At 57.5% G+C, this 21368-nt stretch overlaps 3 protein-coding genes across 7 annotated transcripts in view; all 3 read left to right on the forward strand.

The window, feature by feature from the left end:
- The first annotated feature begins 57 nt into the window (after positions 1-57).
- Chrnd (cholinergic receptor nicotinic delta subunit) lies at positions 58-8559 on the forward strand. Its single transcript, XM_040268016.2, has 12 exons — positions 58-489; positions 752-897; positions 1247-1291; positions 1803-1912; positions 2032-2187; positions 2349-2458; positions 3252-3452; positions 4667-4778; positions 4866-4980; positions 5984-6188; positions 6275-6393; positions 7136-8559. Exons 1-12 carry the CDS (start codon positions 438-440, stop codon positions 7316-7318), a joined length of 1554 nt encoding a protein of 517 aa, XP_040123950.2. The 5' UTR covers positions 58-437; the 3' UTR covers positions 7319-8559.
- Positions 8560-12283: 3724 nt separating this feature from the next.
- Positions 12284-17884, forward strand: Chrng (cholinergic receptor nicotinic gamma subunit). Its single transcript, XM_005326430.4, has 12 exons — positions 12284-12338; positions 12440-12579; positions 12798-12842; positions 12997-13106; positions 13679-13834; positions 14754-14851; positions 15099-15299; positions 15482-15596; positions 15782-15896; positions 16709-16925; positions 17161-17294; positions 17587-17884. Exons 1-12 carry the CDS (start codon positions 12284-12286, stop codon positions 17758-17760), a joined length of 1560 nt encoding a protein of 519 aa, XP_005326487.1. The 3' UTR covers positions 17761-17884.
- A 1614-nt stretch (positions 17885-19498) lies between these two features.
- The window catches only part of Eif4e2 (eukaryotic translation initiation factor 4E family member 2), a 29567-nt gene continuing 27697 nt past the window's right edge, over positions 19499-21368 (forward strand). For all 5 annotated transcript variants that reach the window (XM_005326426.5, XM_013359173.4, XM_078018243.1 and 2 more), the window contains exon 1: positions 19499-19628. In XM_005326426.5, coding sequence (XP_005326483.1) covers positions 19609-19628 — 20 coding nt within the window. In that variant the 5' untranslated portion in view covers positions 19499-19608. The remainder of the gene's footprint in view (positions 19629-21368) is intronic.

Here is a 21368-nt window from a genome sequence, read left to right on the forward strand (position 1 = left end):
TGGAGCTTTCTTGGCTGGGGAAGCAGTGGGTGGGCATTAGATCTGGGGTGGGCAGAGTTTCTGGGAGCAGTTGGCAGAGATCACAGAGAAATGGGAGAAGGGGCTGCTAAGCCCCCGTCTGAGCATGCACTCTGTCTCCCGGGAGGCGGCAGCTGGCCTGCCCGTCACACTCCTGTCCAAGGCTGACTAGCGTCTCCACCAGCCCCTCGCTTCCTGCTCCCCTGAGAGTCCTGGCCTGGGATCTTAGCCTCTCACTCCTGGGCTCCGGCCCTGGCCCTGGCTGTCCATCCCCACCCCCTCATCACCTGCCTTGAGGTGTCAGATTGCATTTCCGGCTGCCTCTTCCCCTGCGCCCCCACCCCCACCCTGCACCTGTCCCCTCTGCCTTCTGCCCTCATTCCACAGCCCTGCAGGGCACACACAATCAAGGGGACAGGATGGAGGGCCCTGTGCTGACACTGGGGCTGCTGGCCACCTTGGTGGTGTGTGGTAAGGGCATCACCCCACCGTGGGGTCCCTCGTGCACCCACCTGGACTCCCCCTGCATGGCCCCCTGCTTGGGATCATGCCCAACTCCCACTCCCACTCTGCCATCTCTGCCTGGGAGGGGCCCACCTCCAGGGTCCCCGTGCCCAGGAGGTGGTTGGATCCCCTCTGTTCAGCCCAGCCCGATGGCCCAACAGGATCTCAGGGCTGCTTCCTTCCTGGGCCCCCTGCCCAGTGCCCGGTTGCCATCCCTGGCCCTCCCCAGGCAGCTGGGGCCTGAACGAGGAGGAACGGCTCATCAGGCACCTCTTCACGGAGAAGGGCTACAAGAAGGAGCTCCGGCCCGTGACCCGCAAAGAGGAGAGTGTGGACGTCTCTCTGGCTCTCACTCTCTCCAACCTCATCTCCCTGGTAAGAGGCCCCTCCCGGGCTGGGCTGGGGAAGGGGGTAGCTTCTCCAGTGCTGGATAGCTGTGGAGGCAGCTCACCGAGGGCAGCTTCCCTCCCTGGACACACACTGTCACCCCCAAGCCCTGTGTGCTTCCAGCACTCCAAGCCTGGTGCCCCTTCCCCTCCAGCTTCAGTTCTGTGGCCACCATGCCGCACCCATGACCTGCCCTCCTGCTCCCTGGCCTGCCTACCCACCCCTGGGGGCCTGGCTGCCAGGGTTCCCTGGTTGCAGCCACATGAGGTACCGGGTAGATGTGTGCAGCAGGTAGAGACATGTCCCTTTGACAGACAGCCCTCCTGTCTGATTCCAGAAAGAAGTGGAGGAGACCCTCACTACCAACGTCTGGATAGAGCACGTAAGGAGAACGCCCCCCTCAGGGCCAGGAGTGGGGGTCCAGGGCCCAGGGTCCCCTGTGCTCTCTTCCACTAGGGGACCTCCAGTCTGCCCTGGATACTGTCCTCCAGAAGGGCTTAGTGCCTCCCTACAGAGAAACTCCAGGCCCAGATGCCCTTCTCTCCCACCTAGACCCCTGCTAGCTCTGATGGCAATTTCAAGAAGATTAGAATGGATCTTTGGGGAAATTGTCACTCTACTCTGATTTTTATTACAAGACACTCTTAATAAAAGTGTCAGAGCTGTCAGAAGTTCCTAATACAGAGACAAATAGGAAATAATGCTCCGTACATTGTGCAGTGCACATTGTATACAGCTGTTCGTGACAGACCTGAGTCCTCACTTTTTACCTGCCTCCCTCCTCATCTGCCACAGCTCCCAGGTCCTGTTCAGTCTTTCCTGGTGGAAGTGGGAGTGATGAGGAAGGCTGGACAGCAGCAGAACCCACTGCTGACATGCTTTTGGGCTTCCAGGGCTGGACAGACAGCCGGCTACAGTGGGATGCTGAAGAATTTGGGAACATCAGTGTCCTGCGCCTGCCCCCTGACATGCTGTGGCTTCCCGAGATTGTGCTGGAGAATAAGTTGAGTGGTGCCTCTCTTTCCAAGGCATTCTCCCCCTCTCCTCCAGCCCCAAGTTCTCCCCAACCCTGCCAGGTCTGAGCTTGTCAGTGCTCACAGTGACATGTGTCCCTGTCCCCAGCAATGACGGCTCCTTCCAGATTTCCTACTCCTGCAATGTGCTAGTCTACAACTCGGGTTATGTGTACTGGCTGCCCCCCGCCATCTTCCGCTCCTCCTGCCCCATCTCTGTCACCTACTTCCCCTTCGACTGGCAGAACTGCTCCCTTAAGTTCAGGTGCGTCCACCTCTCTAGCCCCTCACCGCCCAGGGCCCCCTGGGCAGGCTGGAGGAGGTGAATGATCAACCCCCCTACCCACAGTGGCCCTCTGTTTTAACCCTCTCACCTCACTGGCCCACTGCAGCTGCAGGTCACCCTCTGTCCACTGCTCTCCCCAGTTCACTCAAGTACACGGCCAAGGAGATCACCCTGAGCCTGAAGCAGGAGGAGGAGGATGGCCGCGCTTACCCCGTGGAGTGGATCATCATCGACCCTGAGGGCTTCACAGGTGCTGGGAGCAGCTCGGGGTGTGGGGAGGCCCCATGACACACACAGGAGTAGACCCAGACCCACCGACACCTCTCAGCCACACACCTAGGACTCTGACGCTCACGACAGACACATCCCACCCCTGGAGGACCACACACCCCGTATCACACAGGACACCCAGCGGCAGAGCTGAGCGGGGACAGCCTCTGCCCCACCCAGGGCAGAATACTCTTCTGGGTGCAGCAGGGGTCGCTGAGGACGGGTGTGGCCCACAGGAGGGGTGGTTGGTGGACACCCCGGGGGTGTGGTGGGGGAGTGGGCTGTGACACCTGATGGGGTGACTGTCACCCCCACCCCCTGTCTGTGACCAGGCTCAGATCTATGGGGCCCACTGCTTACCCCTGACCATAGGGTCCTGCCCATCTCAAGGCTGGGACATCAAGGGAGGCCCTGCTACCCTCAAGACCCAGGGGGAGGAGAGGCCGGGTTGAGGTCAACTGAGTTTCCTTTTGACATGCGCAATAGCGGGGAAGTCTCTTACTCCAGCTGCACAGTCTAGCTGAGACTCGCTCCTTATGGAACTCTGTTTGGCCTCAGCTGCAATTTTTCCCAGAGGGGAAAAAAACAGTCACAGAGGAAAACGTCCCCTGGGGACAGACACCCAGCAACACAACCTGAGACCTCCACGCCTCCCCACCTCCGACCCTGCACCCCGGGCCCCTCACTCCACCAGCTCTCACCCTGCCCCTGAGGCCCCAGGCCCTGGGACCCCCCACCTGGCCTGATCCCAAGGTGTCAATGTCCACCCTCAGAGAATGGGGAGTGGGAGATAGTGCACCGGCCAGCCAGGGTCAACGTGGACCCCAGCGCCTCGCTGGACAGCACCAGCCGCCAGGACGTCACCTTCTACCTCATCATCCGCCGCAAGCCGCTGTTCTACGTCATCAACATCCTGGTGCCCTGCGTGCTCATCTCCTTCATGATCAACCTGGTCTTCTACCTGCCGGCCGACTGTGAGCTCCCCGCCTGCCCGCCCACCCCCAGGCCCCTGAGGCCTCTGGGTGAGGGCCTTCCAGCACTGCCCCCTTGTTTCCCCCGGGGCCACAAGGTGTCACTCCTGGAGGCCCTGCCTGGGGCACCCGGCCTGAGGGCCAGGAGGCCAGCTGGGGGAGGCCCACGGCCCACTGAGAGCAGTGCCCAGGGCAGGGGCCCACTCTGCTTCTCTCAAGAAGCTTTCCAGGGGCCCCGGGAGAGTGGCCAGGCAGAGACCAGGCCTGTCGGGGTCACTACTTTGGGCCTGGCATCCAAGAGGCCACAGCTGTTGACCCATTGAGCTGGCCAGGGGCCTCTGGGAGGCTGGGATGCGGGAGCAGAAGATCGGCCTGGGCTCATGTGGCTCCAGGAAGCAGTAATTTTACAATTTCAGGACATTCACCATGAGCCACCCAGTGCCTGCCTGTGGCAGATGGTGAAGCCACAGGCCTGGGTGGTGGCCCTACTGGGGGACCATTCTAAACGGTGGGGGGGTGGGATTCCCGGAGGAGGTGGAGTTTTGCTGACAGGACCATGTGGGAGCAGGAGCAGGGGGGAGGGGCGGGGCTGGGGCACATGTGACCCTCCTGCCCAGGAGCTCAGGTGGGAAGGGCAGGGCAGGGCAGTGCTGGCTGGGTCCTTGCTGGAAGGGTGGCATGTTGGGTGTCATCGTGTGCTGTGCGGATGTCCCAGAGCTTTCTGAAGGAGGGCGACACACGCAGCTCTGTGATTCAGAGGGGTAGCGGGGTGTCCGGGGCTGGGCTGGCAGTGATGGTTGGGGGTTTGCAGTGCTGGGGATGGAACCCAGGGGGGCTGTACCACTGTGCTACACCCCCAGCCTTTTTTTTTTTTTTTTGAAACTGGGTCTTGCCAGTCTCAAACTGGCTATCCTCCTGTCTCAGCCTCCCTAGTCACTGGGATTCCAGGCAGGTGCCATGGCACCTGGTGACAACTAGCATCCATTCAGCACTTGCCTGGTATTGACACTCTCGTGAGTCTTGAGAAAACAGGCAAGAGCAGTTAGGCTACTTGTTCCAGGCCGCCCCACCAGTAAGTGGCAGAGCTGGGATCTGAGCCCAGGCACTGCAGAGCACAGCCTGATGTTGACCATGGCCTTGTGAACAGTGGTGGCAGAGCCCCTGTGGTGGGCGCTATGGCTGGAGGTCTCGGGTTCCAGCCAAATCTGGCTCCCCAGGTGGCGAGAAGACGTCCGTGGCCATCTCGGTGCTCCTGGCCCAGTCTGTCTTCCTGCTGCTCATCTCCAAGCGGCTGCCTGCCACGTCCATGGCCATCCCCCTCATTGGCAAGTGAGTGGCCCACGCCTGGCTTCGCCCACTCCTGGCCCGGCCCTGTGCGCGGCCGCCCCCAGGCTCCAGGCTGCCTGTTGCCCACAGGTTCCTGCTCTTTGGCATGGTCCTGGTGACCATGGTGGTGGTGATCTGTGTCATCACCCTCAACATCCACTTCCGAACACCCAGCACCCACGTGCTGTCCGAGGGCATCAAGAAGGTGAGTGTTGGCCACGACCAACAGCTGCAAGTGGTGCAGGGCCAAGCTCAGGAGAGCGGGTCAAGACAGGGGCTGCGCCAGCCTCCGCTGCAGGCCGTCCCCTGAGAGGCCAGGCAGGGCAGCACGCAGCCGGGTGGGCTTTCTCTGACGCTTAAGAACAGGCAAAAACAGTGTTTTTCCCTCGTGGCACTGGGGGTTGAACCCAGGCTTCAGCAGGCTAGGCAAGCCCAGTACCACTGAGCTACGTCTGCAGCCCTTCCAAACCAGGCTTTGATGATAGAAGTCGGGGTGGTGGCTCCCTCGGGTGGGAAAGGATTGAGAGAGAGGCATCTTTGGGGATAACGCTTGCTATTGTGTCTTGGTGGTGACTACACAATTTGAATGCAACTGTAAAAATTTATCTGGCTGCCAGGCATCGTGGCACGTGCTTGTAATCCCAGCTACTCAGGAGGCTGAGGCAGGAGGGTCACAAGGTCAAGGCCAGCTTGGGCCACTTAGACCCTGTCTCAAAACAAAAATAATAAGGGCTGGGGATGTAGCTCAGGAGTAAAGCACCCCTGGTTCTATCCCCAGTTCCAAAAAAAATAAATAAATAAAGAGAGAAAAAAGAAGAAGGTGGAGACTGGGGTGCAGGTGCTCAGGACAAGGCTGCCCTTGCCTCTTAGGCACTGCAGGGCCAGCAGGCTGTTCTGGGACGGCCTACGACTCTTTGCATCTTTAAGTATTTAAAGGGAAGAGCTCAGCATTTGGGGCATTGATCTTGCTGTTTTGTTTGTAGTATTTATTTTCAGTGCCCAAGTTCTGCTCTGTGCTGTGAGTAATGAGGGGAAATTGGACCTAGCAACCTAGGTGTCCTTTAGTAGGGGATTAGGGAAATAAGTGACAGGGTCAGAGGAAGGAACAGCTTGTGGCAGCCAGAAATGGGAGACACAACTATGAGGGAGTGTGAAGGTCACCCTGCATTTGTGAAGCAGCCTTTCTTGTATCCTCTTGGCCACGGAAGCTCTTCCTGGAGACCCTGCCAGAGCTCCTGCACATGTCCCGGCCGGCAGAGGACGGGCCCAGCCCCGGGGCCCTGATCCGGAGGAGCAGCTCCCTGGGCTACATCTCCAAGGCTGAGGAGTACTTCTCACTCAAGTCCCGCAGTGACCTCATGTTTGAGAAGCAGTCCGAGCGGCATGGGCTGGCCCGGCGCCCCACCACTGCCCGTGGGTCCTTGGTGGCTTTGGGGCATGGGCCATCTATGGAAGGTGACAGGGCAGGCCTCACACATGCCCTTGGCTCATGTCCACAGGCAGGCCCCCAGCAAGCTCTGAGCAAGCCCAGCAGGAGCTCTTCAGTGAGCTGAAGCCCGCTGTGGAGGGGGCAAACTTCATCGTCAACCACATGAAAGATCAGAACAGTTACAACGAGGTGAGCGGCCCCGGCTGCAGCGCGCAGTGTCCACGCAGCGCACTGGCTGATCCAGCGGGTCCTGCCTTAAGAGGGTGCGGCTCCCCCCACATCCATACCCTGACTTCGATGGGGGAGTCCATGGTGGGTACGGATCCCAGGACTGTATTCCTGTCTAGCTGCCCAAGCAGCACACCGGCCAGGCATCCGCAGGGACACACATGGCTCCATGGTCCCGCCCTGGCCAGGCCATACTCTGAGCATTTCTTGGGTCCCTTTTTTCTCCCACAGCTTACCTTTTCTGTCCCTGCCCAACCCCAAGCCTGCTACTCCAGACAGAGCCAGATGTCCAGGCAGGCCCAGCCATATGTGGTCGTTTACTGTGTGTAACTTTTAAAATTCTCCCTGGAGAAAGTCTCATTTCCAGTTTGTGGCCTGGAGCTGCCAGGAGTAGCTGGGAGCACTCCAAGAGAGCAGAGGGACCTCAGGCCCCTGAAACCCTGCAGTATATCAGCCAGGGTGGCTGTGGTCTCCTCCCCCAACAGACACAATGACCAGTCCTGCCTGTGTCCAAGGGGCCTAAGCCCTTGCTGGGGACCATGCCAGCACATCCCATCCATCCTATGTGCTGACAGCCCAAGAAGTCCTCACAGACACGTGGAGGCCAGGCCAACCCTTCTGTTGCTGGACCCTGCTTGGAGGTCCCCTCAGACCTGCAGGGTGAGGACCCTCCTCACCTCATGGTGTCTGTCCCCTCCTCCAGGAGAAGGACAGCTGGAACCAGGTGGCCCGCACAGTGGACCGCCTGTGCTTGTGTGTGGTGACGCCCGTCATGGTGATAGGCACAGCCTGGATCTTCCTGCAGGGCATCTACAACCAGCCTCCACCCCAGCCTTTCCCTGGGGACCCCTTCTCTTATGACCTGCAGGACAAGCGCTTCATCTAGGGTGGCCCCGCTGGGCAGCGTTGTGGACAGTGAGTCAGAGAGGAGAGGCCAGCTCAAGCCCTGGGCTGTATCTGCTTGTCCTACGAGGCTGGGGCCAAGGTCAAGGCAAGGCCCGGAGCAGCTCCTGCTCAAGAGCAGGAGCCACCTATGTGGGCTGAAGGTAGAGTAGGCTGGAGGGTTTGGGGAGAGGAGGAGGCTTGCTCAGGGACCAAGGATGGTGTCACTGCAGCCAGCCTCATGGAGAGAGTGCCGTGAGGGTCCCACAGACGGTGCCCTTCTCCGCCTTCCCTCCCCAAGGGGGCAGAGCAGGCAGGACTCTGGGCCTGTGCTCCCGGCTCCCCCTGCTCCCCCACCTTCAGCTTGGGCTTCTGAAGGCCCAGCTGGGGCCGAGGGTGGGTGTCTTCCTCTCTCCCAGGCCTGGGGAAGGAGGTCTTCTGCAGGGTGGGAGCAGCAGGGTCCAGTGTGATTTTTCTAGTCCTTTTTGCTGTAGGTGCTGTGGGTCTCTCCGGGAAGCCAGGGGCTGGTGTCAGAGGGCTGGGCTTGGCATCCACCAGGGTCCTGGTCTTCCTGAGGTCCCATGTATAACCCTAGAGCGCTAGATCTCAGACCCCCTGGAATGCGTGTCACCCTGAGTGCTGCTCCTCCTCCCCACAGTAGGGTTGCCAGGCAACCTTTGGGACATACTCACTCTAAGCAATGATTCATTCTTATCTGAAATTCATATCTAACCAGGCAACCTGTATTTGTATTTGCTAAATGTGTCAATCCTCTCCCAAAGGGAGCCCCACTGCCTCCTATCCCAAGGGCCAAAGGCTGATGCTGTAGGAACCCTAGTCGTGGGTCTGTGGTTGGCCCACCTCCAAGATAGTCCAGTGACCCCTACCTCCTGGCATTCACACCCTGTGCAGTCCGGTCCACCCGGAAGCTGGCTGGTGTGTGTCACCAACAGAATGAGGCAGAGGTGATGGTAGGTCACTTCTGGGATAAGGTCATAAAAGGCACAGCCAGTCCCGATCACACACAGTAACTCACTCTGGGGAGCCATCTGGGAAGCTGAGGCCCTGTGGAGATGCCCACATGGCAGAGAACAGAGACCTCCAGCTGACAGCCACTGAGTGAACTTGGAAGTGGATCTTCTTGCCCCAGTGGAGCCTCCAGATATCACAGCCCCTGAAAGCCCCTGAGCCAGCTGATTCCAAACACTCCAAAACAGTGTGCAATAATAAATGTTTGTTGTCGTAGGTGACAGAGTTTGGGATAATTTGTTACACAAGGAGTGTGACCTTGACAGAGCTGCAACTCAGCTCTTAGCCTCAGTTTTCTCATCTGTAAAATGTGTGTGTAGTAAGTCCCACACCTGGGTGTTGGGAAAGTTGAATTGGCTAGTAGGGGTGTTTATATTCATTTGTGGGCCTCAGGGGGCTTCCGTGAGAGGACTGTGCCCAGGTCTCGGGCATCCAAGCCTGGCACAGTGACAGGGAGAGGACAGGAAGGTACAGTGGGCCGATTATACACCCCTTTATGTACAGGCTTTGGGTTGTCAGGGCTCAAGCCATCTCCCTCAGAGGAGACTGGTGACCTCAGCAGGCCACAGGTGAGCGTCTCCATCTTTAGCTGTGACCCTTGAAAGCCAAAGCTGACTCTATTTACTTCTGCCTTCCACAAATTCAAGGTGCAAAACTTCATTTTCTCTGAATAAGAAAACCAGTTTAAACTCACACAGGTCAGCCAAGCAGGAAGTCCAGGCCTTCCCCAGAATTATCCAACAATTCAGGGAGGATCCCCGATTCCTGCACAGAGAGGGCCCGAATCCAGGGAAATGCAGTTCTTCCCATGGCCACACGGTGGCGCTGTTAGCAGTGGGTCTTGGTCTAGCCCCCAGGTGTCTTCGGCTGGGTCACCTGCTCAGATTACTGTGGACCTTCAACAGAAGACAACTCCAAAATGCCACACAAGAGTCTCAGAGGTGGGAGGGGCCATTGGCTTTGGACTCCAGGGGAAGTGGGTTTCACAAACAGATGCTCAGTGAGAACAAAGCCCATCGGGAGGCTGAGGCAGGAGGCTGAGTTCTAGGCCCACTGCGTCACTTAGTGAGACCCTGTCTCAAAATAAAGGATGCCTTTTGTACCATTTTCACCGGCAGCATCCGCTTTCCCAGTGCTGACCGGTCCACCCTGGTTGACATGGTACTTACCTCCTTCCCTGCCAGGAAGTCACACTCAGGGGAAGCTTCTCTGGAAGCCAAAGGGTGTCCCTGTTCTCTCTCCAGAGCTTTAAAAAAATAAGCTTTCCTCCTTCTCACCTAATAGAAGTCCAGGGGGCAGTGGTGGCTGCATTGCCTCAGCAGTTCAACAAAGCTATCCGGGACTCAGGCTCCCATCTCTATAGCACATGGGCCCTGTTCCTTGTGCTTGTTGCCTCAGATGCAAGCTGTCTGCCACAGCTCCACACTCCACATCTATGTTTAGGCAGCGAAAGGGCCAGACATTTCTGACTCCTTTTATCATGAAGCAGTGCTCATCATGAAGTGCCACAGCATCCTGTTGGTCTGGTCAAAATATCACGTGGCTACCACTATTCTGCAAGGGAGCCTGGGAAATAAGTACAGCGTCCCTCCATGACCATCACCATGGGTGTGGCATCTGTGGATTCAACCAGCCAAGGGCTGAAAATATTTAGGACAAAAAATCCTGTCTATACTATATACACACAGACTTTTTTCCTTGTCACTCCTTAAACAATACAGAGTAACAATATTTGCACATCACTCATCCTGTATGAGGTGTTACGAGCAATCTAGGGATGATGAAAGCACCCTGGAGGACCACCTGGGTTATGTGTGAATAGTGCACCACTGTACATGAGTGCAGGGAGCAGTGGCAGATTTGGTGTCCAGGGGAGTCCTGCCTGGGGGGACCAAGGCGCGATTCCAGTTTTCCATCCTCTGTAATAGGAGGTGGGAAAGGATAAGGGGCAGTGAGCATGCCCACTGGTGATCTTCTCCTAGTGGACCCTGCCCTTCACACCTGACCCCACCCCCCTGTCTCCCAACCCCTGGTGGCTGCCCCTCACAGAGGACTCACCATCCTAAGAGCCAAGGCCTTCTCAGCCTTCTCCTCCAGAGCAGAGAGGGCACAAAGCAGGAGATGCAGCACCATCCTGCCTGGGTGAGATCCAGTCTCCATGCCGGTCCCTCCCAGACACTGTGGGGAAAGAAAAGGACAGTGGGACAGCATCTGCCTGGCTCCTGCACCTCAGCACTGCTTCCTGACCACAGAGGCTGCTGATGGTCTTTGGCGAAGGTGGGCTTGGAGGGGAGCAGAGGGGTGGGGGTACTGCTCTGCAGAAGAGGTGAGAAATTGAGTCTGAGGTCTGGGGAGGCAACAGGGAGAGGCAAGAGGTCTCAGAGGTGGGAGGGGCCATTGGCTTTGGACTCCAGGGGAAGTGGGTTTCACAGACAGATGCTCAGTGAGAACAAAGCCCATCGGGAGGCTGAGGCAGGAGGCTGAGTTCTAGGCCCGCTGCGCCACTTAGTGAGACTCTAACTCAGAATAAAATTTGAAGGTCTGTGAATGTAGCTCAGTGGAAACGTGCCCCTGGGCTAAATCCCCAGAACACCCTCCCCTCCTGACACACATACAAGAAAGAAAGAAAAAAGGGGAAGAAACTGGAGGGCCAGGAGCAGCTGTGACCACAGGGACAGCTGAAGGGCTGCCCATAGGTAACGTGGTGGCGAAGCAAGTCAGGCCCAAGGTGGCTGGGAGGACGGTACTGTCACCACCATCCCCCATCCCCTGGACCTGGCAGCACAGCAGGGACCCGAGGCCCTGGGCGCTGGGTTCTAAGCCAGCCTCCCAGGTCGCCAGGTTGGGCCTCATGTCCGGATTGCCAGCACACTAAAGTGCCACAGGCAACATCCGGCACCTGAAGGCCTCCGTTGCCCTGTCCCCCAGAACCAGGAGCAGCTTGAAGTGTGGTGGCACTTGTGGGCTCCTGGACTTTCCTTCTTGCCCTTACGCTGAGACATGCGGACCCCTCTGCTTGAAATAGGTGGCCACAGGCAGGGGCTGGAGCAAGGCTGCGGGCTCAGCCCTGCCCTTTCCCAGCCACAAACCACAGAGTAGGTGGGGCTCCTTTCTCACCCTCTTTCCCCTCTGGGTCCGCTCATCTGGCTTCGGGGAATATGAGCTCCATTTCTGTCTGCCACCTCAGTGGACCATGAGTTCTTACAGGTCGCTGGGACATACCCCAGGGTCTCCCCAGCCTCATGCTATGCCGGCCACCACAGGAGCCTCCACAGCCTGTTGGGTGTTTTAATAAGGGCTGAGCTCCACTGAGGAGCCCCTGCTCAGAGCCCCGAGCTCCAGATCCTTCTTGGCCCTCCAATTTTACAGCTTGCCAGGTCTGTGTCCCTGTCTCAGGGCACAGAGGACCTGAGGATGGCCTACTATGCCAAAGCATCTTTCTCCTGGGCGCTTCACCCTGTCTGCTCTCAGTGTCTCAGAGCAGTGGAGTGGCCCACGAAGATGTCAGGCTGGTGGCAGAGATCTGGGGTTCTCCAGCCTATCACAGAGAACCTCGTGTACAAACCATGCCTGCCCCACCGCCTCCACCTCGCCTCTCCCCAGATCCTGCTTCTCTCCCACACCCATCTCTTCTTGGTCTGTCCTGAACCCCACCTGGGAAATGGGGTTGGGTTGGGTCCTCTGTGTTTGAGGGTGGAGATGGGGTGCTCATCTCTGTTGGGACAGAAAGCCCCTCCCCATCTGGGGGCCCAGGTAACCTGAGCCCAGCATTGTGTGCATCCTGGGACAGCTGACAATGCTGTGGTCAGACAGCTGGTGGAGCGGGTGGGAGTGCAGGCTGTCACATGACACCCCGTCCATCTCTCCCTCCCTCCCTCCTTCCACCCTGGACTTGGGGAGTTGCTGTCCCATCCCTGTCTCTGGAGAGAGCCGAGGCACCATGCACGGAGGTCGGGGGCTGCTGTTCCTCCTGCCACTGCTGGCTGTCCACATGGGTAGATGGGGGAATCTGGGTCTGGGGGGCCCAGAGCAGGGGCCCAAGCCTCAGGGCACAGAGGCTCTGGGGGGCTGCTGAAGTTCCTGCCGTCTGTTGCAGGGGCCCAGGGCTGGAACCAGGAGGCGCGCCTGCTTGCTGACCTGATGCACAGCTACGACCCCCACCTGCGGCCCGCAGAGCGGGACTCTGATGTCGTCAATGTCAGCCTGAAGCTCACCCTCACCAACCTCATCTCCCTGGTGAGTTGAGGGAGGGAAGAGGGGCTGTCACCAGGCCCTGGGACTGCTGGGGAGAAGAGGGAGGAAGGACCCACTGGGGTGAGGGGCTACCAAGGATAAGGAAACCCCCTGGTGGGGCACTGCTCAAGGGCCTGGGGCCTCTGGTTCCATCAATGACCTCTGGGAACGGGGGGGGGGGGCAAGGCATGAGGTGCTCAGCCCTTCATCTGAACCCCTAGAACGAGCGAGAGGAGGCCCTCACCACCAATGTCTGGATAGAGATGGTAAGAGGCTCCCCTGCTGCCCTCCTGTCTACCAGTGTCCTTACCCTAAGGCCCCTGGCCCCCCAAAGCTGCTCCTGCCTCCTGGGCTCTTCTCCCATTCCTGGGCTCTGTGCAGGCGAGAGCAAAGGCCTGGCAGCCACCCTTCTCCCTGCAGCAGTGGTGTGACTATCGCCTGCGCTGGGACCCACAAAACTACGGAGGCCTGTGGGTGCTGAGGGTACCATCCACCATGGTGTGGCGGCCGGATATCGTGCTGGAGAACAAGTGAGCAGGGGACATGGGCAGGGGTGGGGGACAAAGGATGCCAGGCCAGGGCCCAGTCGAACAAGAAAATTACGGAAAAAGAGACAAGGGGTGAGGTGGGGGCAGAGCGTGCAGAGCAGGTTGCTGCAGGGGCCTGGGGAAGGACCCCATGAGCAGGCCTTGGGGCAGCCCTCTCCCTCTGCTGACATGGACTCTGACCCCAGGGCCAGCAGACCCGACCCCACACCTGACTCTGTCTTGCTGGGCCACCTCCCTGTAACCTGGGGCCAGTGACAGGGTTCATCATAAGAGTGTAACAGTGTCCGATGCTATAATTGGACGAGTGTTTTGGCTGTCCCAGGAAGAAGAGAAGCAGAGATCAGGGCGGGCCCAGAGGGAGTCTGTCCGGGTTGGGGAAGTTGCTGGAGTCAGTAGTGGTTCAGGATGAGGACCTGTGAGGGGTGTGGCAGGTTGGGGTGTCGGTGTCCTCTGGCCTCCATCCACATGGGACAAAGGGCTGGATTGGGCTCTGGGGTCTCTGCTTGGGCTGTTGAGGTCTGAACCCACAGCAGTGGACTGGCCTGTGCCCACAGTGTGGACGGCGTCTTCGAGGTGGCCCTCTACTGCAATGTGCTGGTGTCCCCTGATGGCTGTATCTACTGGCTGCCACCGGCCATCTTCCGCTCTTCCTGCTCCATCTCCGTCACCTACTTCCCTTTTGACTGGCAGAACTGCTCCCTCGTCTTCCAGTGAGGCCACTGATGGGGTGGGGGAGATTCCAGGAGCTGCTCTGAGAGGTGCCTGGGCAGGGGTGGGGGACGAGTGTTCTGGAGTCCCCTAGAGGGCAGGGGCCAGGATCCGTGGCTCCCAGGACTCTGCTCATCTCAGGTAGGAAGGTGCCCAGACCTCTCACCTCCTTCATGACCTCGGTTTCCCAGCCTGTGCCCCAAGCAGGGAAATCAACGTCTGGGGATGGGGCAGGAGGGAGGAGCAGGGTAGGCAGAAGGTGACCTGCGTGCCTGGGCACCCACAGTACCCCCACCAGGCAGGGCTGTCCCAGGAGGGAAAGCAGGCCAGGGGGTCTCTGGGTCTCAGTTCCGACTCCATAAAAGTAGGAGCAGGCCTGAGTGAGGTTGCTGTGGTTTAGACGAGTGGTCTTTTTTCAGGGAAATCTGGCAGGGAGGGTCCTCCAATAATCAGACCTGAGGGACTGGGGCTGGGGCTCAGTGGTAGAGCACCTGCCTAGCATGTGTGAGGCACTGGGTTCGATTCTCAGCACCACATATAAATAAATGAATAAAATAAAGATCCATCAACATCTTTAAAAAATTAAAAAATAATAAGAATCAGACCTGAAAGGGCCTCTCCAGGTGGACATGTATTTGCTATGTTATTGTTGCTGGCAGCAGCCAGAGGGACAAACCTGGAGTGGTCCTGGGTACTTTGGTCGGACAACCGCATGGAACAGCAGCCTCTGGCCCTTTGACTCAAACATCCTGGCTCTCCAAAAGCCCATTCTCCCCACACTCTCAGCAACCCCACAACCAGGGCTTTATGGAGAACCCAGAAGTGCAGGACTGAACTTTTTGAAGCCAAACGCCCACTGTTGCCCTCAAATGGCCAGGTCTGGACTTTGGGGGTTGACCCTTTCACCCTCTGTGCCCCCAGGTCTCAGACCTACAGCACCAGTGAGATCAACCTGCAGCTGAGTCAGGAAGGCGGCCAGACCATCGAGTGGATCTTCATTGATCCCGAGGCCTTCACAGGTAACCTCCACCCACAGGGCCCCCACCAGATGTGGCTGAGAGGGTCAAGGCCAGACCAAGGCTATGCCCTTCAGTGGAGCTCCAGATGAAAACCAGAGCAACCCACAAAGAAAGTTCCTGAAAGATCCAATGACTTCTGACTTCTTCTGTGATAATTACTCCCATTTTGGAGGGAGGGGGGTCAATACCCACTCTCCCACCCCACTGGTGTCCCCTGATGTGCCCACGCCTACTCGCCCACCTGTAGAGAACGGGGAGTGGGCCATCCAGCACCGACCAGCCAAGATGCTGCTGGACGCAGAGGCGCCAGCCGAGGAGGCAGGCCACCAGAAAGTGGTGTTCTACCTGCTCATCCAGCGCAAGCCCCTCTTCTACGTCATCAACATCATCGCCCCCTGCGTGCTCATCTCCTCTGTGGCCATCCTTATCTACTTCCTGCCTGCCAAGGGTACCTGGAACCCATGGGAGGGGAGAATGCCCCTGTCCAGCATAGGGGACCACTGGGAGGCCAGGGAAGAAGGCCCTGCCCAGGCACAGAGCAGCACCAACCATGAGGGGTGAGGGGTTCCTCTGAGGGCAGGGAGGGAGGAGGTGGGAGACCTGCTCTGAGGGCTTCTCTGTCATGGTCAGCGGGCGGCCAGAAGTGCACAGTGGCCACCAATGTGCTCCTGGCCCAGACCGTCTTCCTCTTCCTGGTGGCCAAGAAAGTACCTGAGACCTCGCAGGCAGTGCCACTCATTAGCAAGTAAGGCCAGTCCTGTCTCCTGCCCACCCTTCCCCTCCCTTCTCAAGCCCAGCTTGGCCCTCCTGCCATCCCTCCACCCCACCACCCTCTGCCAGGGGACCTGAGGAGAGGAGCCGCTTATGGTGGGGGAGTCTGTGCACAGGGTGCCTGAGGGCCACCCAGCCCCGCCCACCTGCTCCTGACAGGTACCTGACCTTCCTCATGGTGGTGACCATCCTCATTGTCGTGAATGCTGTGGTGGTGCTCAATGTATCCTTGCGGTCCCCCCATACACACTCTATGGCCCGAGGGGTTCGAAAGGTAAGGCCCCTCCCTGCCCACCCCAGCATCCTCCTGTCCAGCCATTCACATGCACTTACCTTTGTGCCCGTCCTGGTCATATTCAGCAGCAAACCCGTCCTCTATGTACCTTCAAGCACGTGCTAAAATGGATGGATGGATGGTGATGGGAGGGAGATTACATATGTGAGCTTATTTAATCTTTATAAAACCCCTATTAAGTGGATATTAGGGGCTGGGGATGTGGCTCAAGCGGTAGCGCGCTCGCCTGGCATGCATGCGGCCTGGGTTTGATCCTCAGCACCACATGCGAACAAAAATGTTGTGTTCGACGAAAACTAAAAAAAAAAAAAAAAAAAAAAATTAAAATTTTAAAAAAGTGGATATTAGTATCATTTTCATTTAATAGATGAGAAAACCAAGGCTCAGAGCAGTTAAGTAGCTTATCCAAAGTCACACAGCCAGAAAACGGAGGAAGCAGTCTGATTCAGAATCTGTGTGTCCACCTGAAGCAGATGACTGAGGCTCTTGTTACACATACAGATTCCTAGGCACCCAGGCATTCTAAGCCAGAAGAGCAAGCATGGGGGACAGGAGGCAGGAATCTGTGTTTGTAACAAGCACCTTGGTGATTCTTATATGCACGAAAGTTTGAGGCCTCGGTGTCCATGTTCAGGATACAACAGCCAAGTTGTCCCAGGGCCAGGCCACTGACCCTAATATGCTGCCTCTAAGACCTAGCAGCATGAGTCTTTCTTGCAAATGTCCAGCTTTAGCTCCAAAGCTCAGCCTGGCTGTCCAAGCTGAGCTACCCAGAGCAACACCCTTTGCAGGTGTTCCTGCGGCTCTTGCCACAGCTGCTACGGATGCATGTTCGCCCACTGGCTCCACCCACTATGCAGGACACCCGCCCCAGGCTCCAGAATGGCTCCTCCTCAGGGTGGTCCATCACAACTGGGGAGGAGATGGCTCTCTGCCTGCCACGCAGTGAACTCCTCTTTCGGCAGCGACAGCGCAATGGATTGATGAAGGCAGCACTGGAGAAGCTAGGTGAGGCCCAGAGTGCCACTGGGGACACTCCTGCCCAGGGACTCCAGTTGGGGAGCCGGGTGCAGCAGATGGTATTGGACAAGCATCCAAGCTGGGGAGAGAGGGGCTGGGGTTTCAAAGGAAAGACCAACTTCTCTACCTGTTTCTCCTCCATTTACTCTCTGATACACCCCACTGGAGAGTGACCTGACTGTCTACACTCCATCAGAGAGTAGCTGTACTCTCTCCCCATCAGAGAAAGGCCTAGAGCCAGGACAGAGCCAGGAGTTCTGTGGCAGCCTGAAACAGGCCGCCCCTGCCATCCAGGCCTGTGTGGACGCCTGCAACCTCATTGCCCGCGCCCGGCACCAGCAGACTCACTTTGACAGTGTAAGCCGGGTCAGGCTCGGACCGGTGGGGTGTCCAGGGTACATGAGTACATGAGCATGAGATGGGGGAAGGCGAATGGGGTGTCCAGGAGAGGGCAGTGGGTGGAAAAGGTGGAGCTGGCAACAGGGAGGAGGAGGGTCCTCAGGGAGAGGGACCATGGAAGAAGACAGGCTGGAGCCTGGAGGGAGGTGGGAAGCACCCCCAGAAATGGAGAATGGAGGCCCAAGGACAGAAGAGGCAGCCAGGGCAGGCTGGGTGCCACAGTCACCTCCCTCCCTGCTCCTGCCCTCAGGGGAATGAGGAGTGGTTCCTGGTGGGCCGCGTGCTGGACCGCGTCTGCTTCCTGGCCATGCTCTCACTCTTCATCTGCGGCACTACTGGCATCTTCCTCATGGCCCACTATAACCGGGTGCCCGCCCAGCCATTCCCTGGAGACCCCCGCCCCTACCTGCCCCCACCAGACTGAGTCAACCAATGGCTGTTGGACATACAGGAGTCATATTTGTGGGTCAACCTGTCTTCTCAGCTGTGCTGCACTGCTGAGGTCATGAGGACACTCTTTGGGAAGAGCTGGGGAAATAAAGAGACAGAGTTGGAGTCCTGGAGTGGTTAGGGATGATGGGCTGCGGTCAGGGTGTGTTGCTGGGGTTGGCACCCACATAATATCAGCTAGATGGCCCTGGCACTAACCATTCCTCTGCTTAGCTCACTCCTCTCTCTCCAGCAAAGCATCATCCCCCAGCATTGTGAAACCCTTTGTTTTGTTTTATATCATGCCCCAGCTGGATGATGATGATTTGCCTGAAGGAAGGCAAATCAAGAGAGGTGTGAAGAGCCCTCTCAAAAGAAGGGTGGCAGCCCATGCCAGCTGGCATGTTGCTCCCTATTCCTGGGTGCTATAAGCACCCAACAGCCACCTGCAGCAGTGATTTTCCCCTCATGTGCTTTTTGTGTCATTGACCACAGAAGATTTCTCAGGTTGTATCATTTTTTTTTCATTGCTAATGGTTCCTCACAACATCACAGACAGGAAAGAGTCACTATTCCCCCCTTGTGCCATATGGGCAAATTTGGGCCCAAAATGAGGGACTCCTCCAGATACTAGTGATTCAGGGAGGTTTGGAGTTCAGAATTCCTGACTCTGACCTAATCTCAGACACTCTAAGAAATAGAGTCTGTGGCCTGAAAAGTAGACTTTCTTCCCACTCTTCTCTAAAGCCAGGGCCTTTGCACTGGTTCCAAAACATGGTTAAAACAAGGAAGAGCTAAGCAGGAAGACGATTAACAAAGAGCCACTGGGCTCTGCCTTCCAGAAGGAGACCTTGATCAGACTCTCTTGGCCCCACTTATCAGGAAATAAGACCATCAGCTGTAGTCTTCCTGGGGTAGAGGCATGGCCCTGCTCTGAGCACAGAAGGGCCTGAGTTCTGCAGGTGCCCATGAGCCAGTCACTTATGCCTCTTTAAGACTGCTTACCCGTCTGTAGTATAGATACAGGTGTTAGTTTCTATATTATCCTCGCCACAGGATCAGAGATGGGAGTAATAGTGATTCAAAACTGTGAAAGTGTCACCTAAAGGCGTGAAGAGGGGACCCGGGAAATAAGTCCTCCTCCAAGCCAGGTTGTTGGCTTTGGGGCTCCACGGCCAGCAGGTTCATTTTATTTACTCGATTACGTGTGTGATGTACCTGGGGCGGTCATGACCACAGGATCTTAGGGAGTGGCGAGGAGGGGGGTGAGGCTTCCACCCAGGATACCGATAGCCGTGGGACAATCTCAGGTTCCTTACTAGTTTTGTCACCATGGTGCGACTTTCTAGCCTCTCAGGAAGGCTCAGAGAGCCGAGGATAAGCTCCAGCTCCCAGCCCACAGTCAGCACTCAGAGATGAACACTGGCTACCATTAACCGTGGGTTCCTGAGTCTGGCACCTGCCACTCCCGAATCCACACGGCAACCCGCCGAGGTGGGTCAGCTCTACTGGACAGCAGTGCCAGGGGAACTGGCCTGGGGAGGTTTAGAGAGGCACCGGGCCGCGTCGCCGCGCCGAAGGTGGAGTCGGGATTCGTACCCGACAGCGAGCGCGGAGCCCTGGCGCGGCCCACAGACGCCCCAACAGCCCTAGGGTCCGCAGCGGGCCCGCGCCTGTGCGCATCCTCCCTGGGCCGGTGCCTCGGGAAAGCTGTCCCGCTCCGGACCTGCGTGCCGACGTTCCGCTGAGCCACGTGCAACCGGAAGTGGCCGGGCCCTTGCCAGAGGGACCAGGCAGAACGGAAGTCACTCTGTGAGATAGTGGCGACCGCGGCGGCGAAAGGATGAACAACAAGTTCGACGCGTGAGTGGCGCGTGGCCGCCCCCCGGGGCCCCTTCCCCCAACCGTTCCCCCCGCGCCCGCCCCCGCTGGGACGTGGCGGCGCACACTCTGCGGCACCGGCCTCCCTCCAGGGCGCGGCCGCGGCCGCACGGGCCCCGGCGGCGGCGGGGAGGAGGGGGCCGGGGAGTGCAGGGGGCCGGGCACCCCAGGGCCGCCGGGACCGAGGGCGAAGCGCGGGGCCCGCAGGAGGGGTGGCCGAGCCGCCCGGAAGGAGGAGATTCCCGCGGCCCCGCCCCAGGTGCGGGGTGCGGCGGCGTGGAGGGGTGGAGACCCCGGCGGCTTGGCGGTTTTCGTAGCCCGGCCTGCCAGCCCCGCTTTCCTCACGCACGCTCCTGGCTGGGCAAGGTCGCCGGGCTCCTCTGGGCATTGGTTTTCTCCTCTGCAAAGTGGGGACTGTAACAGCCGGTGTAGTGCAGCTGTGAGGAGGCCGTGTGGCTGCCGCGCGGCGCGGCGGCTGCCCAGCGACGGAATTCTCACCCTCTTCCCTAGTCTCTGCTCTTTCGCCTCCTCTTCTGGTTCCCGGCTCCCGGCACGGTGGGCCCACCCCGCACTCCCTAGGACCCACTCTGATCCCTAGTCCCAGCGTCACATAATTTAGGGGTACGGAGAGGAAATACAGGTCCTTCCAATGATTGCATCTTTTTGCATTACACTTTTTGTTCGTATCTTTTTAACAGTACCTAGATAAGGGTATTACAACAGTTGCACCTTGAGGTAGATTATGTTTTTACCTCCTTTCTATTAGTCTATCTGTCTCCTATCCGAAGACCCAGATCCTAATCCCAGATCCTCCAGTTGTTTGACAACAGAAAAGTCCCCAATGTCTGGGCTGTTGTCACCCCACGTTAATGTTAATACCCTGCTGGAGGAAGCCAGCCATAGTCAGCAAATTGTCTAGATTGCCGATTAATGCAGTTATAAATGCAAAGCGGGATTACTGTCAATAGGTTTTGACCTGGTGTTACCGACAGAAATTGTTTTTTCCCCCCAATATAATGGGTGCTGTTGTGCAAATTCAGGTTTCCAGCGTACTCTGCAGCTCCTCAGGCATGTTTCTTGCTTACTGAGAGGTCTCTGATTCTTGAAAAAGTAGGGGTCTTCTCCATCCTGCAGCTTAGTTGAATCAATCAGTGTATGGACCCCTCACTCCCACCCTAGCTCCAGATCCAAATCCTACTTCAGTGGAGCTTTCTTGTAACCCTTATATCCCTCCTCCATTTATTTGACCAGATCATATTGCAAACCTGAAAGGAGTCTTGCTGGGTGTTTCTTTCTTAGTAATTCTCTGCAAATGGGATCTTGTTACCTCTTTGTAAGGAATATGAGGCTCTCTGACTTGAGTAGCTTGCCCAAAACAATAGAAAGGGCCCACCCAGATTTGTTATTTTACTTTGGTTCAGGCATCTCCTGACAGAAGTTAACCTGAGTCGATTTAATTATTTCTGATTATTAACTGTTGTACTGACCAGAATCTTTTAATATCTGTCCCCTAGCTTTTCAGGAAAAAAAGAAAGAAAGGGGGAAAACCAATAATGTTTTCTTTTGTATGTGTGTGGGGGGGGATGGAAGCCAGGGCCTCTGGCTTGCCCAAGTGCTTCACCACCAGCTTTCTTAATTAGAAATTGATGACCTTAGTTTTGATTTTATTGTTTAGACTATTGTTACATATTTGGAGTCTGAACTTTTTACCACATCACAACA

The sequence above is a fragment of the Ictidomys tridecemlineatus genome, chromosome 7 (assembly GCF_052094955.1).
Source record: "Ictidomys tridecemlineatus isolate mIctTri1 chromosome 7, mIctTri1.hap1, whole genome shotgun sequence".
Taxonomy (NCBI): Eukaryota; Metazoa; Chordata; class Mammalia; order Rodentia; family Sciuridae; genus Ictidomys; species Ictidomys tridecemlineatus.

Coding starts and splice junctions, on each gene's coding strand:
- Chrnd (XM_040268016.2), top strand. CDS start 438: ATGGAGGGCCCTGTGCTGACACTGGGGCTGCTGGCCACCTTGGTGGTG. Junction 490..751: donor GGCCACCTTGGTGGTGTGTG/GTAAGGGCATCA, acceptor GGCCCTCCCCAG/GCAGCTGGGGCCTGAACGAG. Junction 2,188..2,348: donor AACTGCTCCCTTAAGTTCAG/GTGCGTCCACCT, acceptor TGCTCTCCCCAG/TTCACTCAAGTACACGGCCA.
- Chrng (XM_005326430.4), top strand. CDS start 12,284: ATGCACGGAGGTCGGGGGCTGCTGTTCCTCCTGCCACTGCTGGCTGTC. Junction 13,835..14,753: donor AACTGCTCCCTCGTCTTCCA/GTGAGGCCACTG, acceptor CTGTGCCCCCAG/GTCTCAGACCTACAGCACCA. Junction 14,852..15,098: donor TGATCCCGAGGCCTTCACAG/GTAACCTCCACC, acceptor GCCCACCTGTAG/AGAACGGGGAGTGGGCCATC.